General features: G+C 32.4%; 3 protein-coding genes and 1 long non-coding RNA gene across 4 annotated transcripts; 3 read left to right on the forward strand and 1 right to left on the reverse strand.

Moving 5' to 3' along the window:
* Positions 1–741: 741 nt before the first annotated feature.
* Positions 742–2151, forward strand: LOC107432207 (uncharacterized). Its single transcript, XR_003053308.3, has 3 exons — positions 742–1169; positions 1373–1417; positions 1599–2151. It is a non-coding gene; the product is annotated as an uncharacterized LOC107432207 (long non-coding RNA).
* Positions 2152–2312: 161 nt separating this feature from the next.
* Positions 2313–6848, reverse strand: LOC107432206 (uncharacterized). Its single transcript, XM_016043291.4, has 6 exons — positions 6418–6848; positions 4657–4729; positions 4458–4551; positions 3975–4091; positions 3823–3880; positions 2313–3113 (listed from the first exon to the last, which is right to left on the reverse strand). Exons 1-6 carry the CDS (start codon positions 6448–6450, stop codon positions 2601–2603), a joined length of 888 nt encoding a protein of 295 aa, XP_015898777.2. The 5' UTR covers positions 6451–6848; the 3' UTR covers positions 2313–2600.
* A 3151-nt stretch (positions 6849–9999) lies between these two features.
* On the forward strand, positions 10000–10851 carry LOC132799606 (uncharacterized). The gene is made up of 2 exons (XM_060811900.1): positions 10000–10413; positions 10531–10851. Exons 1-2 carry the CDS (start codon positions 10000–10002, stop codon positions 10849–10851), a joined length of 735 nt encoding a protein of 244 aa, XP_060667883.1.
* A 5527-nt stretch (positions 10852–16378) lies between these two features.
* LOC107432169 (putative pectinesterase 52) lies at positions 16379–18850 on the forward strand. Its single transcript, XM_016043244.3, has 5 exons — positions 16379–16632; positions 16805–16967; positions 17703–17939; positions 18155–18408; positions 18682–18850. Exons 1-5 carry the CDS (start codon positions 16379–16381, stop codon positions 18848–18850), a joined length of 1077 nt encoding a protein of 358 aa, XP_015898730.3.
* The last annotated feature ends 315 nt before the right edge of the window (positions 18851–19165 follow it).

Here is a 19165-nt window from a genome sequence, read left to right on the forward strand (position 1 = left end):
TTTCAATAATAAAATTGATTTTCTTATTTGATTTGAATAAAATATATCTAACCATAAATAAATTATCTTATAAGGTTATATGGTAAATAATAACGATAATAATAATAGCTAATAAATATAATTATATTATATTATGAGAATTAAATATAAGTAAATTAATTAATTACAATATCATAATATATATAGATTTCAATATCATAATATAGTTAATTATTTAAGATTAATTATGATAATTTAATATTATAATATATAGATTTCAATAATGAAACTGATCTTCTTATTTAATATTCTTAAAAGAGGAGTAGTGACCATACATGATCAATTTTCAAATTAATTCAAATAATGAAAAAAAAATATTTAATTTGAAATGATGGCTTGATTTTAGGAATTAAAAAAAATTTATATTTATTATTCAGAACAATATTTGTATCTTTATCAAGTTTAAATATCTTCACCTATAAATAAATAATGAAACAAATTATCTTTAACTCTCAATCAATTATATATATAACTATTAAAAAATATTTTTTTAATTTTAATTTTTATTATAATAAAAATTATATAGTTAATTAATTTGATTCGATTTAAATATAATTAATTTTTAAAATTATTTATTGTAGTTATATATATCATGCATCGCCACGGGATTAATACCAGCTTTTGTTATACTCAAACAATGTCACCATGTTTTTTCTAGACCAAAACGCACCGTTTTGGTCATGTCCTACATAAAAATTTTGTCCGGGTCACTCACACACTCAAAACACCAACACTCACTCAAGCTCCGATTTCTCTGTCCGAAATTCACCCACTCAGCCCTGTTTTCGATCATCCCCATCTGATACATATCTGATCTCTTCCTCTTCATTTCCCTCTCGATCTTCAGTCTCCGTCCTACACCTTAAATATTTGATGATGTCCGTACGATGTCTTTGGCGGTGGCCCTATATTCTATGTCACCCACGGGTACGCCATGGACATGCCGCCGTTTGAATCCGACGACGGAATTGGGCAAAAGTGATCGAGAAGAAGGAAGTGGAAGAAAGCTGAGACTAGCTCAAGCTGTGCAGGTGACCTACTATGGTTTCAGAATCGGACGACGACGATGACAGGTTCTGTTCCGTTGAAGCTTAATTATGAGGGAATCTTAAATGCTTGGTCTGATAAAGGTCCGCTTTTTACATCCCATGGCGATTCCCCACATTCTGTTCCTGATTTGCAGGACGACAAATCTCTTCTGTTTTTTTTTTTTTTTTAATCTTCCATGTATTCGGAGACTAACACTCCCTATTGTCATCAATTGCGAGGATAATGATTGCTTAAACTGCCCTTTCGATAATTTCTTAATGATCACATATGTTTCTTTCAATAGGTCTGGCTTTGCTATTCAATGTTCCAAGGGACAAGAATATAAATGGTATGTAATTCTTTATGTTCATTTATGTCTGAATGTTGGCTTTTATTCTTTTTCTTTCTCATGACGAGTTTCTTTCTCAACGTCTGTGAGCATCTAATCAAACAAAATAATATTTTAATTGATTGAACCAAATTTCAACCATGCCTCTTGACACATGCCTATTGTTATCATTTTTATGCAGCTGAAGCTATGATGTTTTTAAATATTCCAAAGGGGGTATGAAGTGTGCTCTTCAGGACATTAAACATTGACAGGTAAACTGAGAATAACTGTGCTCATCAGCATGATATTGCAGTAAACTAAATATACAATGATAGTTAGGTCTTTTATTGATGCACATCGGCCACAATCATTTCTCGTGTTTTTGTCAGTGAATCTAGCTGTATTGTAGTTTTCTTATGTTTGATTTTTTGGAATTTCAAGCTGTTGTCTATCACTATCACTGGGGTTTGTTTCATTTTCATTTAAGATGGTGATAACAGCAGGCAAAATTTTCCTGTGCCTTACTATATAGGTTGTGCAGAAAAAAAAAAAATATTTAAAAAATACCCGTTTTGTCTTTTAAGTCTTCTTATTATTTTCTCTGGAATTAGGACAACTAACAAATGACAATTTCTCTTAAAATTTACTTAGGTTTATTTCTTGTCATAAGTGACCTTGTATAGCTTTCATGACATGAACATATGTAAAAGTTTGTTTAGGGGTAATGAATCTGTCATATTATTATTCTACTAGTTGAATCAACCGCAAAAACATTTATGAAATCAGCAGGTTTGAATTTATAATACACTGACAAAGCAAAGAGACAAATTGGATAATATGACACCTTGTTACAACAAGGTTTAGGATATAGAAGATGATATTGAGAACGAATCCAAGATTTAACAGTCACAAAGAAAGAAAGGGAAGGAAAGATTTGGTTAATCAAACAAATTCAAGGACTTCATGTGCCCCCTGAAAAACATGTGGAGCAACGTCTACAAACTTTAATGGAGCCCCGATATGAAACTCTACTTCTAACATTTGTCTAAAATGGTGTGTTTTTGTTTCCGTCATATACTTTGCCCTATGCTGCCTAGCCATATCTAACCATATCTAACTTTACTGAAAGTATCACCCTAACATCTAACCCAAGCTATAATTCAGAAGAAAAGGCCAACCCCCCTTTATCTATTGTAGTTGCTCAACTTTCTTCATCATAATCTTCCTCATCCTCGTCTATATTCCTATTTAAATTTGCAAGTTGTATGGGATCAATGGCCATGTTTTCCACATCAGCCAAAGACCAACCGGGATATTCTTCGTGCTTCATTTCAGGTGTGGTCTGTGTTGCTGAACTAGCAGGGACAGCAGTGGAAACTTCTGTTGCCAAACTGGCAGGGGCAGCAGCTGAAAGATTTGTAGAGTCCCCATTCTCATTCAAGTCCACATTCAAGTCAAAGTTTCGGACAGATGGTTCTGAATCTTTGTCAACTGACATATTCTCCTTTTTCAACCCTTCATGCTCGGTCGCATCATCTGGACTTTCAAGGCTTTGATCATTCTTGTCACCGTCCTTGGGAATGTCTACATCATCTTCAAACTTCTCATCATGCAAAGCTGTCTCCCTCTCTATCAGCCGACTGCTACGTCCGCGACCTCTACCTCTACCCCTACCCCTTCCCCTGCCACTGCCAGTACTCTGACCAGCCTCATTCTGCAATGGAAACCAGAACAGCCGTAATTAAAATTTTAAAAATTCTGTGATAATACTTGGGCCAATGTGTTACTTATGCCTAGTGTAAGTACCAAAAAAGAGAAATTCTATGAAACGGGTAACAGCTTGTAAAGCCAAAACAGGCTCAAAAGCATTTGTAACCTATAAATTCATGCAAACAACATATAAGTTAGCCTCCAGTGATAACTTTCGTAACTAAAAAAAATACATGTTGAATCATCTTTCACTTGATGCATAGCTTATTCTATTTTTAATGTCTGTTTTTATTATCATTTCCTAGCTCTAGTTGCTGTAGATTGCTTTCCAGTAGCCAGATTACAACTAAACCTAATATTAAAGCACCTGCTGTTGCTTTGTGAAGTAGTGTTAAAAATATCTATTTGGATTACAATTTGAACCATGTCAATCCGGACTGTCCAAATTATGCAGTTAAGCCCTAAAACTTCCTGTCTCAGTTTTCAATCGAAAATAATAGTTTTTTATTATTATTATATTTTTTTTTCTGTGTTTTTATTCATTTAAATAGGATCAAGCTTTGAGAGTAAGTAAATAAAGACAATCAACTTAAATTTGCAAGACTTAAGCTTCTAGGCCTATGGAAATTGTTCACCAATGCATCAACTGAGTGACTAACACTACAGGGTGAACAATTGTAATCAAAGTACCAAAGCAACAGTTTGACTGTTACCATTTTAGTCCTCTTGGAATCTTCTTCACTGTCATTGTCTTCATCATCAACAACTTTCCTGAAAGTATAACAACTTGCTAAGACATCACCAGTTTTGAAAAACCTAAGATATCCCACTAAAAAGGAAATTAAAAGTTCACACTCGCCCTTACCTTCTTTTGACAGTAGAACGATCCTCGCCGGCTGTATCAGAACCACCCAAATCAGGAACTTTTTTCACAATGTGCCTTAGGAAGTCAAAAACACTAAAGGTTTGCACACACTGTTTCCTGTGTATTCAAAACCAATTAAAACATCTCATTATTGAATTGCTCCATTAAAATAAAAATAATATGTTCTCAGGAAGTAAGGATACACCTAATCTTTTAATGCATGTCATTAATGTTTTTGGCATACACAGAACCAAGCATTTTTCTAGAGAAATAGAGAGTAAAATTTCTTTCCCTTTTGACAGTATTTTGCACCCAAAATAGACAACTCTCAAAGAATAGCCACAACAAAAAATTTTAAAAGAATATGTGTAGCAATGACCAAGGGGGTAGAACTTTTGCCCAAGACCAGAAAGTTTTGTCTCCTTTTCAAATGACAATGCAAAAATTAGCCCAATATTAGTTTAACTAAAATGTCACACTTACAAATGAAGAGAATTCATTGTCTTTGCTCCTCTCTTCAGTGTTATTTCATACGTTCGGTCACAAAGATCTTGCAAAAATAGTTCCAATGCTTTGGCTGCATGATGTATATACAAAAGGCAAAGATAATTATAGAAAGTAAACAACAGGATGGAACTATTGACAGGAAACAACAGAATACAAAAATTTAAATATTACTCACAAACTAGAAGAGGCACAGCCATAGCAATCTTCCCAACATCCTCATCAGCTTGCATAATCTTCTTAATTCGAGCCTACAAAATGATTATGATATGATTAAACCAAGCACACGATTGGATGATATTATCTTTCAATCACTGATACAGTCTTATAAATTTAATGTAGCAGACATTCTTGGATTAAGTAACAAGATATAACATTTAATTACTTTAGCAAATAGGTCTATTAGAGGCATGCTCCCTCATCTTATCAAGTCTAACCCGCTATATTCCCAAAATTTTATCGAGGTCTCCCATAAAGGACTGCAACACAGTTGCACAACAAACCGGTACGCAATTCATTATTCAATACGATATTACAAAATTGACACAGAGGTTTGGAAGGAGGTAGACAGAATAGGATTCTGGAGTAGGAAAATCTCAAAACAAATTGGATAGTCAAGTAGTGACAGCAAACAAAATTTAAAATACAGCCAAAATGGTCTGTCTTCTAATCCAAACAGCCAGGAAAAAGAAAGCTTCTACTTTTGTAATTAAATAAAATTCTGGACCAACCGAAATCCGATAAGACCCCCAAACAATCTTTTCTTACCCAGTATGGTAAAACCTTCTTCCTTAAAATTAATGTAATCCAAGCATTCAAAAAATCAAAATAATCCATAAAAGAAAAAACAAAGAGTCTTTAGGATTCACTTAAAAGAAGCCCAATAGTAGCATGAGAGGCTAGGACTACAGTCCTCATGAACAGTCATCGCTGAAACCGTTTCTCTTTATTTATGTAGCATCTCATTCATATGAGGCTCTTGGAAAAAAATCCTAACAGAGTATAGTTGACATGCATTCTTAATAAAACAATAAAAGATTTAAGAAAACCTAAATACTGACATCTGAAAGCCTTCAAGTATATGAACAAAACAACCCAAGCAAAGCAGACATTTGAAAAGACCTGAGAAACTCATCAAACAAATGAAAAAAATCATTGAATAAAAGGAGTGAATAATGAGAAGATCAAGAAAACATTCACAATCGAAATAACATAATTAAAATCAAACGGGAAGCACGTTCCTACTACAAGAAGGCAAATTCATTCGTAAAAATTCAGAAGCTATTTGGCTTTTCTTGATTTGGAGAACAGTTGCAAAGCAGCAACAAAACACAAGAGCTTGCTGAACTCAGCAAATAGAGAGACTTCTAGGTATAAACCAACCCCAAATTCAAATTGCCGTAAAAACAACAACCTGCTTTTAGAGACTTTCTTTGAAATGGTCTTTTTGGGGTAAACACACATAAAGAGAAGCCAAAGAAATTGCTATTGTCTTTGCCATTACAACTTACGTAGAAAATAGAAGGTTATACTAATTATAGGATAGACTTACTATCCAAGAGAAGCACAAGCTTACAGCCTTTTGAAATTCAGCTGATAAAAACAAACAAAGTTTCTAAACCCAGTAAAATGAACCCATAGAAGCAATAGCACGGACTCTCAAAAAGGCAATGAACAACAGCCAATATCAAGAGTATCTAAAGCCTTTAAGCCAAAAAAAAAAATAACAATAATTATTTAAAAAAAAAAAAAAAAAAAAAAACAACAGAAGGGCATGCTTGATATCTACAACTACGTAGTTGTATTCCCTTCACTCATCCCATGAATATAATACAACCCAAACCCACAAACAAACACCCACTTTAAATAAAAATAAAAAATAAGAAGAAGCAGAGAGAGAAAGTCAGAACCAAAAACCCAGAAAGATAAGATGACTTACGGCTGGGAAACGGGTATCAAGCTTCTTCCTCATGTTGTCAAAGTCCAACCATAAACAAAACCAAAAGAGAAGCTCAAAGTGTCAAAGAATCCAAAATCAAATCCCTAAAAGTCTCTGTCTTTCCGGCTGGTAAATAATCTCAAGAAAGCATACAGAGGAATGAAAACCGTCCAAACCAAAGAAGTCCAAAAGAATTTAAAAAAACAAAAAAAAAATAGAAAAACAGAAGAAAAAAAAACCAAAGAATATTGGAGATTCGCTGGGGAGTCTGAGACTGAGAGAGAGAGACAGAGAGAGTCTTTTTTGAAACAAAACCGGTGTTCCCGGAAGCAGAGGAAAAGCGTGCCACGTTTATAAATACTCCCTCTTTTCTCTCTACTTTTTTCTTCCGCTCTGAAATTTTTTATTTTATTTTATTTTTTTTGTCTCTATTTTCCTTATTATTTAAAAAAAAAAAGCAAAAATTTATAAAAAGAAAAAAGGAAAAAAAAAAAATCAAACTTTTTGATTTGCCATTTGGAACTTGACTGGTCTACGACCTTCTGGGCTTTCTTTTTCTTCTTCTGTCCTTGTCGTTATCCATTCCGGAGGCGGCCACATCAGCAAACGTGTATAAGTGTTTGGGTTTCACTGTTTAATCATGTTTAACCCTTTAGAGTATTGTGTTTTTATTTTTATTTTTATTTTATTTATATAATATATATATATATATATATATATTTCTCATAATAACATATATGGTAATTAATGGCTCCTATGATTCAGCAAATAAATAAATAAATATCGGTAGCTTTTATGTTGTGATTGCCCTCTTCTCTTGTTTTGGTTTTGATTCAGGAAAGTGATGTTGGTGTAACTACCTTAATCGGCGCTTGGTTTCTGCCAGCCTTTCCCTTTTGGGTTGTAATAGAATCTCTGTTTCGCCCAAAAAAACAAAAAAAAAAAAAAAGCTTTTATGTTGTGACTGAAATTTTAAAATTCTATTTTTGTATTTGCATTTAGTTTTAACATGCTTTGTTTGTTCATGCTAAAAATCAATAGATTTATTATTATCATTATTATTAAAGTACTACTATAACAGATAAATTTATTTATGAAATTTAGATGTTAATCGATTTCACATTATGTTAATAATTTATTAATTAATTAAATTTATTACTTGAATAAATAATTCCAATTAGACAGTATTATAGTTATCGGTATTTTAATTTAAATTCAATGACAATGGTCCTTTAAAAAAAAATGATATTCACCCAAGAAAAAAAAAATGATATTAGTATTATTCATTTAGTGAACGGTCGTCCTCAAAAAGTTTCAAAGGAACATTACAAATTGTTATTGATGTGGACGTACTCAAGCCCCTGGTGGAGTGGATTAGTCATGATAGATATATATTAATTATTATTATTATTTGTCTTGTATTCCAAAAGTAGTAATTTCAACAATAACAATATATATATATATATATATATATATATGTGCAGCTATATTGTTTTTAGCCTAGTAATGAAAGCCTCAATGAAACTGTATGGTGCTAAAAAATAAAAATGGCACTCTAGTTAACCTCACATATCTCTTATATATATATATATATATATATATATACACCAAATAAACTGTTATAGTTTGGGCCTAACTTGAGTGTGAATGATTTGTTAATGGGCCTTAGGTTTTAAATGTTTGTTTCTGTTATTGTTGGTAATTGAGGAAAGTAGTGGGTTTTGATTTTTTTTTTTTAGATAAATAATAATATTTTGAATTAGATGGATTGAGAGTTTCATGGAAACAATAACTCTTTTTTTTGAGAGGTTTAAGCATACACGTTCTTTCAAAGTTCTTTTCAACGTATTTTTCAGTTTTTAGAAAATACAAAGAAAATAGGATTTCTCAGAGAAAAAGAAAATACATGAAAAACACAGAGAAAAAAAATTACAGTAATTTTTTATCAGTGTGGTAAAGCACAAATATGCTGAAAGTTCAAAGAAAAAAGTTTTGGAGGTGCTAAATCTGAAAGCTTTTGTAGCCATTGTATCCTGGGAGACGACCGTTAGAAAATATTTGCACCGGTGGGATGGAAATCGTCTTAAAGAGACTGTGGTACCACACAGACCTCGGCTAAACTTTCAGAAAGTAGATTAATTAAGAAAATTCAGGTTCTAAATATTTTAATTATTTTATGTAATTTTATTTATTTATATAAATATTTTCACATGTATATACATATATATATTCATATATTATTTTCAACAATCTTAAGACGATTTCAAAATTTTATATATGTATATATATGTGGAGATTTGATTTATTTATTATGTTAATTGATTGTTGTGGTTATAATGCATACATATGTGTATATGTTTATATATATACATTTTTTTGGGGGGATATGTGCTTCTGTATATTTCACATTGAAAAAAACAAAAAAAAAACAAAACCATCAAACCCGTGTGTATATGATGGACGTATATTATTTTGTTTTATTTATTCATTTATTTTTGTTTGTCTAATCATTGAAATACAGAGCCCTTGACTTTATATTTTGAGGTGGATGTTTGTTTTATGTATTTATATATACTTTCTGGCTGCAGTGAGTAAGAAAAAAAAAATTGCATCAAACCCATGAGGTTTAAAAAAATTTTGGGCAATTATTAAATTTTGTCTTAAATAAAAATTGTTTCCAAAATTGATTTGCCCATGAATTTCTAAACCTTTTGGTGATTTTTTGGACATTTTTTGACTGCCGGAACAGTAAAAATTGGCTGAAAAATTGCAACCAGGTGGGATGACCCGTTTACCAGAAAAACGGGTTAAAATCGACCCGGTTGGAGAAGGGTAAAAAATGGCTTTGGGCTGGTTTTGGACTAATGGGCCTATTTTCAAATTCAGTTGAGCCTGACCTAACTCTAAAGCCCAGTCCGTAGTTAGAACAGGCTACTGTTCAGATCAAGAGTCAGGATCGATTCAAACCTAGGCCCAAGAGAAACGGCCTAATTGAAAATGGGCTCACCACGTGTCTCGATGACAAAGTGCCATGTGGCGAGATAAACGCTGACAAGTGGCGGACTGTGGCAAGGCCAGGTGTTCAATAGAAGTTTAGCCACATGTCGCGCAATGAGAGAGCCACGTGTCGACCTGTTACAGGTGACACGTGTCAATCTATACGAGCATCACATGTCGGTTCTGGATCATACCACGTGTCAGGCTCTATGCATGCCATGTATCGGCCTCGAAGCGTGCCATGTGTCGATTTCAAGTGTGTCACGTGTCAACTTTTTAGAATGCCATGTGTTGACCTAGTTCAGGTGACACGTGTCAGCCTTTAAATGTGACACATGTCAAAATCTTACGGCGACATATGGCAGTATTCTATGGTGACACATGGTCGTGAAAAGTATCGATGAACAATGCCAGTAAATAGTATACGTGAACAGTATTTTTTAGATGTATATAGTAATTTTTGTGGTGTATACAGAAGTCCTAAAAATCGTATATTTTATGTTTTCCTATTGGAAATTGCTTATAATTAGTTTGTTGAGATAGAAATTAACAACTAATTGATTTCTGTTTTGTGATTTTACAAAAATGGCAAGTGGAGACAATAGGACTGTACCTACTCAAATTTCTGGGATTCAGATGCCTCCATCTACTAGTCATGCAAATAAGCTTAAGAAGTTTAACGGAGTAAACTTCAAGAGGTGGCAGCAGAAGATACTATTTTACCTGACCATTTTGGGACTTGCGAAGTACCTGACTGAAGATGCGCTACTCAGTGAGAAAGAGAGTGATAGGGAGACACTCATGGCGGTGGATGCATGGAATAATTCTGATCACTTATGTCGAAATTATGTCCTGAATGGCCTTTCTGATGCCCTGTATAGAATATACTGTGGCACGAAGTCAGCTAAGGAGCTATGGGAAATACTGGACCGCAAGTACAATACTGAGAATGCTACGTCCGGAAAATTTATTACAGGCCGATTCTTGGAATACATGATGGTGGATACGAAACAATTAATAAATCAAGTACATGAGTTGTAAGTGTTGAGTCAGGAAATGCTTGCTGAAGGGATGATCATGAATGAAGCGTTATAAGTGGTTTGTATGATTGAGAAGCTAGCTCCAAGTTGGAGTGACTTCAGGAATTATCTAAAGCACAAAAGAAAGAAGATGGATATGGAGACTCTTATTGGCAAGCTTCGCATTGAAGATGACAACAGAAAGTTTGATAAGAGAGCTTCAAAGGCTGGATTGAAGGCTAATGTTGTAGAGCATGGTCAAAGCTCCAATAACAAGAAGAAAACTAGCAAATCTTCCAAGTTTGGGCCTAAAGGAGGAATCTCAAAGAAAGTCAAGTTTCAAAGCAGGTGCTTTAACTGTGATAAGATGGGTCACAGAGCTAAGAAATGTAGACTGCCAAAGAGAAAAAGAAACTAGGCACAGGTGATGGAAGATATCACTCGAGAGGTTGATGAGATTGAGCTTAGTGCTGTGATATCTGAGGTGAATTTGGTGGGATCCAATCCTAGATAGTGGTGGATAGATACTAGTGCAACCCATCATGTTTGTTCAGATATGAGTATGTTCATTTCCTTCGAACCAAAGAAGAATGGGGAGAAGTTGTTCATGGAGAATTCATCTATTTTAGAAATCCAAGGTGAGGACAAAGTAATCCTAAAGATGACCTCGGGAAAAGAGCTGACTTTGAATAACGTATCGTATGTTCCAGACATTCGCAAGAATCTGGTATTTGGATTGCTGCTGAGCAAACATGGTTTTCGTTTAGTGTTTGAGTCAGATAAGGTTATTTTGTCCAAATTTGGAATGTTTGTGGGAAAATGCTATGTAGTCAATGGTTTATTTAAACTCAATGTAATGACTGTAAAACCTAAAGAAATGAATAAAGCTTGTAGTTCTTCTGTTTATTTTCTTGAGTCTTCCATTCTGTGGCATGGTAGACTAGAACATGTTAATTTTAATTCTCTGCGGAGGTTAATTAACTTAAATCATATTCCCACATTTGAAATTGATTGTAATCATAAGTGTGAAACTTATGTGGAAGCAAAATCAACAAGGTCATCATATCAAACAATTAATTGAAATAATGAACCTTTGGATTTAATATATAGTAATGTATGTAATTTGAAATCGCACTGAGTAAATGTGCTAATAAGTATTTTATCACCTTTATTGATGATGGCATGAAATATTGCTATGTATACCTACTAAAGAGTAAGGATGAGGCTATAGAGAAATTTATTCTCTATAAAACGGATGTTGAGAATCAACTTGACAAAAAGGTTAAAGTGATCAGAAGTGATTGTGGTGGAGAGTATGTGACTCCATTTAGAGAGTATTGTGCTCAATAAGGTATAATATATGAAGTTACTCCACCATATTCGCCACAATCAAATGGTGTGGCTGAACGGAAAAATAGAATTTTAAAAGAAATGATGAATGCAATGCTTATAAGTTCTAGAGTACCTCAGAACTTGTGAGGAGAAGCCATTTTATCGGCGAATGACCTTTTAAATAAGATGTCCAGGAAAGATCAGGTAAAGACACCCTATGAGTGTTGGAAGGGAAGAAACCTCCTATAAATATTTACGAGTGTGAGGGTGTTTAGCCAAAGTAATAATAGTAGTACCTACACCTAAGAAGGTGAAGATAGGTCCCAAAACTGTTGATTGCATATTCATAGGATATGCACAGAATAGTAAAACATATCGATTTCTTGTGTATAGGTAAGAAATTTCTGATATTCACAAGAACACAATGATGGAATCGAGAAATGCATAATTTTTCGAACATATTTTTCTGTATAAAGTGGAAGAAGGACCGAGTTCATCTAAACGAACTTACGATTCTATTGGTGGTGATGATAATAATGATAGTGATAGAAAGCGAGAGAATGAAGATGAAACTGAGAACGAGATTAGACGTAGCAAAAGAGTAACAACCGAAAAATCCTACGATCTAGATTTTCTTACTTATATGCTAGAAAGTAAACTTCAAAACTTCTAAGAAGTTGTAAATTCTCCTGAAGGGAATTTATGAAAAGAAGCTGTAAAAAGTGAGATTGATTCCATTTTACAGAATCACACTTGGTAATTGGCAGATCTTCCTCCAGGTTGTAAACCTTTGGGTTACAAATGGATCTTTAAAAAGAAGATGAAAGTAGATAGAACAATAGATAAATACAAGGCAAGACTTGTAATTAAGGAAAGCAAGCAAAATGAAGGCCTTGATTATTTTGACACTTATTCTCCAATAACGAGAATAAATTCCATAAGGATGGTACTGGCGATCGCTGCTTTGCGGGATCTTAAAATGCATCAAATGGATGTGAAAACAACCTTTCTGAATGGAGATTTAGATGAAGAGATCTACAACGAGCAACTTGTAGATTGGTAAAGCCCTTATATGGACTTGAACAAGCTCTAAAGTAATGGCATCAAAAATTTGATAATGTCATGCTAAAAGATGGATTTAAAATAAATGAATATGATAAATGTATCTATGTAAAAGATACAGAGAATGGATATATCATTCTATGTTTGTATGTAAATGACATACTCATAATAGGTAGTGACGATAATATGGTCCGAACTACAAAAGCCACGTTAAATTCTAAATTTGACATGAAAGATATGGGGCTTGCAGATGTGATTTTAGGTATGAAAATCACAAGGACTTCAAATGGAATCATTCTTAGTCAAAGTCATTATGTAGATAAAATACTGGTTAAATTTAGTAATAATGATACTAGTATAGTCAGAACACTCATAGATTTGAGTTTACACTTATCCAAAAATAAAAGGGAAAGTGTATCTTAAGTGGAATATGCTAGGGTGATTGGAAGTCTGATATACTTGATGAGTTGCACCAGACCAGACTTAGCCTACGCTATAAGTAGACTAAGTAGATACACAAGTAATCCAAATGAAGATTATTGGAAAGGGATCGTTAGAGTATTAAGATATTTACGATATACTCGTGAATACGGATTGCACTATACAAGATATTTTGCTGTATTGGAAGGGTACAGTGATGCAAATTGGATATCAGACATCAAGGACTCAAATTCCATTAGTGGCTATGTGTTCATATTAGCGGGTACAGCCGTAACGTGTAAGCCCTCAAAACAAACTGTGATAGCTCGATCCATGATGGAATCTGAGTTTATCGCATTAGATAAATATTGTGAAGAGGCAGAATGGCTACGCCAATTTTTAGAGGACATTCTTAGGTGGCCTAAATTTGTGCCAGCAATAAGTTTACATTGTGATAGTTAATCTGCGATTGGCAGGCCACAGAATATTATGTATAATGGAAAGTCTAGACACATTCGTCGTAGACACAATTCCATCAGATAGTTAATCTCAACTGGAGTTATCTCAACAGACTATGTAAAGTCAAAAAATAACATTGCGGATCCATTAGCCAAAGGGTTAAATAGAGAATTAGTTGAGAAGTCGTCAAAGGAAATGGGATTGAAGCTCATGAATAAAGTCAATACGATAGAAACACAATCTAGTTGACTGGAGATCCCAAGATTTAGGTTCAATGGGACAATGCAATTGTAAAGATTGGTATGGATCACTGTGGAGGTTAATCCTCTGCCCATTGCTATGATGAAACAGTGATAAAAATAGGTTAAGTATAAAGTATACTTTTAATGATTCCTACAAATGTGTTTTTGGTAATCTATGCATAATCATGCTGATTACAATGGTAATAGAAATCACCTATATGAGAGAGAAGAGTAGCCACTTCAAAGGAGAATTGTTGAAGTCGCAATTCTTTAGAAACTCTTGCAGAACCAAGGAGGTGTATAGGGCCAAAATGAACACAACAGTAAGAACTGAAGTGTACTAAGAAGGAATCATGTGTGGGCTATGTTGTTATTTACACAAAATATGAAATGGTTCAAAGATATCGCATCTACCATAAATCAGTAAAGAAGATATAGTCTCATAAGGGAAGGTTCAAAAAGTAACATCTACCTATCCTATGCAAGTTCCAACTGCAAAGCCTTACCACCAGAGTCATGCTTTCTTTTAAAAATCAAATCATTCATGTGGGAGATTGTTGTAATTTGGATCCAACTTGAGTGTGAATGATTTGTTAGTGGGCCTTGGGCCTTAAATGTTTGTTTCTCTTACGGTTGGTAATTGAGGAAAGTAGTGGGTTTTGATTATTTTTTTTTAAAAATAAATAAAAATATTTTGAATTAGATGGGTTGAGAGTTTCATGGGAACAATAACTCTTTGTTTTGAGAGGTTTAAGCACACACATTCTTTCAACGTTCTTTTCAACGTATTTTTCAATTTTTAGAAAATACAAGCAAAATAGGATTTTTAAGAGAAAAAGAAAAATATGTGAAAAACACAGAGAAAAAAAAATTACAGTAATTTTTTATCAGTGTGGTAAAGTGAAGGTACGCTGAAAGTTTGAAAAGAAAAGTTTTGGAGGTGCTAGATCTGAAAGCTTTTGCAGTTGTTGTATTCTGGGAGACGACCGTCAGAAAACATCTGCACCAGCGGGGCAAAAATCGTCTTAAGAAGACTGTGATATCACACAGGCCTCGATTAAATTTCCAGAAAACAGATCAATTAAGACAATTTGGATTCTAAATATTTTTATTATTTTATGTAATTTTATTTATTTATATTAATATTTCTACATGTATCTACATATATATATTCATACATTATTTCCAACATAAACAAAATAAGTTTATTTAACATCTTCCACAACTAATCTCCCTCAAAGAAAATATTCAATTAATTCATGGGGGAATATAGAAATTATAACATTAATTTACCATATATCTATATTATATACACACCAAAGCTTTGTTACGGATAAATGAAACCATTTTCAACTGCCCTAATTAAATCTTGGACGTTTTATGATCATTATAATTATAAGCAAGCGTCAAAAAAATTGTCAATTTTTATCCAATAATTGTGCAACATAAATTCAAAAAACAGAAGAAAAATTAAAAATGATGACATTAGAACATTTCTACGTGGGGCGATGTCGCCTAGCGTAAGCTGGATGTCTCTGCTACCTTTTTATTTTATTTTATTTTATTTATTTATTTATTTTGGTGGTGCAAAGGGATTGATTTCATTAAGGGAAAAAAATACATCAGTTCAGTTCATCAATCAAAACCACAGAGGTTTCATGAGGAAGAATGATAATCGAACCACCATCCAACAGAAGTAGGATTACACACCCAATCAAAAATATAATTGTATATATAAAAAATATAAATATATATTATATATACACCATTTGAGCCTAGCTAGGCTGAAAGTGATGATAAGTTTGGTCAAAAACCAAGTATAAATTTTTCATATATATATATATATATATAAGGATAAGCAAATTAGCAAACTAAGAAAGTTGACAATCCTAGGATTGAGGAATAAAATAACTTTTTTGGGTCATTATTAAGAATTTGGTTTATTGCCAAAAAAAGTTATTAGACCTGTGTAGCAGCACCATCAATTCTCAAACCATGCACATAAATCAGACATAATTAAAATATATTTTAATGCCGAACAAATTTCACTTGACAAAAAGGGTTTGATTGGAGATTCCAAATCAAAATTTTCCTCCAAACATCCCAAAACCCATATATACAAACACAAACAATCAATTGGTTGATTTTCTCTTAAAAAAACAAATCAATCAATTAATTTTAAACCCATAGATTTTTGGTATTGAATATTCTAATTGAAGATATTACCCAGAAAACAATGCATTAAATTATTGAAATAATCCTTTATATATACATGGTATAAATCTACACCATTTCATTACTTTTTACACTGACCACAAAATTGAGGTTAATATTAATATTCCTCTCTTTCCTAAATATATATACACGTGTATATATATATAAATGTATAAAACCACCTAATTAGCCTTCTAGAGTGGTGTCTCAACCAAAATGCAGCTTCTTCCTCCATTTCTTATCATTTTAGTAGCATTATTTAGCACGTGTTCATCGGCTAGGGTTTTCAGCAGCTTTTCACAAAACAATAATATTGCAAATGGAAGTGAAGGTTCCTTAGTTACAAGCAAAACCGTTACAGTTGACAAGTCTGGCCATGGAGATTTCTATACCATACAAGCTGCCATTGATTCAATACCTTCTCTCAATACTCAATGGGTTACAGTCCAAATTTCGCCTGGCATATACAAGTAAGAATATATAAATATATTCTTGTACTATAGTTTATATTGATCATACTATATATCTTTGCGATTATGTATGTATGTAGATAATGATTTATTATTTTTACCCAAAAAAAAAAAAAAAACGACAATGATTTATTATGTGTAATCTTATTTTATCAAATAAATAATATTGCAGAGAGCAGGTACAAATTCCAATAGACAAACCTTTTATTTTTCTTAACGGAATCAAGGGACGTGAACAAACAATTATCACTTTCGATGCCAATGCAGAAACAGATACAAGTGCCACATTCACCTCTTCCTCAGCCAATGTTGTTGCTCAGGGCATTACCTTCGAGGTTTCTCAATTATACTTTCTTTTTTTGTCTCTATAAATTTAAAGCTTTTACATTTATTTTATGCAAAACCCATTATGTTTTATTTTTTTAGTGAGGTTCTCTTTTCGTTTGATGCTTTTAATTTCTTTGGTTATCATTAATTTACAAACCAAAAAGCTATTTTGAAAAGGAATATATATATATATATATATATATATACATTTATGTTTTTGTGGCTGTCTAAACAAAGCATCCATTTATTTGTATATATATATATATATATATATATATAATTAAAAAAAGAGATTTCGTCATAAAAATTTAAAAAACACACACACACACACAAATGGTCTTTTATTAAGATGTAACCATTTAATTCGCCTGCTATATATATATATTATATCCAATCTGGCTTGCATAACAATTAATATTTGTTAACTAAGTAAAGTTATTCTCAATAAAAAAAAATGCTATATTTAAAATGTAAAATTATTTAATCCGATAGCTTTCTCATGATAAATTAAAATGAGAAATAGAAATTGAAAATTATAATATATAGTGCACCAGAAAATTGAAAATAAAATATGTAAGATGAATTTATGCATTGTTTCAGAAAATTGGCTTTTTTTTTTTTTTTTTGGGTTACTGCTTGTTACTGCTTATGAATATTGATATGGCCTAAATGGTTTTCATACGTAATATTGTGTTTTATTTTGAAGATCTTCACAAGAAATAAAAATAGTTTTGATGTTGCAGAACTCTTTCAATCATGTAACAACTGCACCAGCTATACAATATGTGGCTGGAAACGGAAATACCATAAAACCAGCAGTAGCAGCAAGGATTTTAGGTGACAAATCTGCATTTTTCGAATGTGGTTTCATAGGTCTTCAAGATACATTGTTTGATGCTCATGGTCGCCATTACTTCAAATCCTGCTATATTGAAGGCGCTATTGATTTCATTTTCGGTTTTGCCCAATCTTATTATGAGGTAAGGAATTAAACAAAAATATTTTATGTGGAAGATATTTAGAATCCACCTGAAATATGCCTTATGGGATTAGATTGGACTAAACCAAAACTTCTTTATGACTTCACCATGTGGCATGTAATTTTTATTAATGCTTTACCCGTTGCAACAAATAGTAATATTTCTTATATAATATCATAAAATTTTTCTAATTTAGTATAAACTAATTAATGCAGGACACTATGATAAATGCTACAGTTGGGACATTAACAAAAGAAATTGCAATAGGATTTATAACAGCACAGGGTAGAGGTTCGTCTAGTGACTCCGGTGGGTTTGTATTCAGAGGAGGATTGGTATATGGGAATGGTGGCCAAGTTCTCTTAGGTAGAGCTTATGGTCCTTATGCAAGAGTGGTCTTTATAGAAACAAAATTTGATGCTGTGGTAGCTCCTCAAGGATGGAATGCTTGGAAAAGCAGTGGCCACGAGTAAGCTCCACTTAATTTCTAACCAAATAGATATATGTTATATACATATAATAAAATTTTTATCTAATTATATGTTAAATACAATCCTTCGGAAGAGATGTGTATCATATTTAGAAATAATTAAAACATTTCCTATGAAAATAATTGGATTAGTAAAATACCACATAGACTTTTTGTTTCCTCAATTGTTAAATATTGGTAATTTTTTATTTATTTATTTTTTTATGTTGATTAGTTTGTTATTATTTTCTCTTAACCATGCAACAATTCCAGGAATAACATAATTTTTGCGGAGGTTAATTGTCAAGGACCAGGATCGGATACTTCCAAGCGAGTTACATGGGAGAAAAAGTTAAGTGAATCAGAGCTAAAGGAATATTCAAAATCATCCTTCATTGATGAAGATATGTGGACTTCCCATCTACCTATACCAAACACTTGATAATTTTTTGGGAAATAAAATTAATATGTAATTTATGGCTAACTCTATGATCAGCAACAACTATTTTAATGTTTAGCTATGTTATTGAAGACTCATTGACTTTTAATTTTGGTTTTTATGAAACAATGATAATAAATCCGTTTGATCACTTTAATCTGTATCTATAAATTTTAATTAAGCAATGAAATTAATTTAATAGTCTTAAATTCCTTGTGATTCTCCATATTAATACATATATAATACCTTTAATGTGATAAATGCTAAATTGTATTTGGGTGTGATAGTTCACACCAAATTATACATTATACCAATAAT

The sequence above is a fragment of the Ziziphus jujuba genome, chromosome 10 (assembly GCF_031755915.1).
Source record: "Ziziphus jujuba cultivar Dongzao chromosome 10, ASM3175591v1".
In the NCBI taxonomy this organism is placed as follows: Eukaryota; Viridiplantae; Streptophyta; class Magnoliopsida; order Rosales; family Rhamnaceae; genus Ziziphus; species Ziziphus jujuba.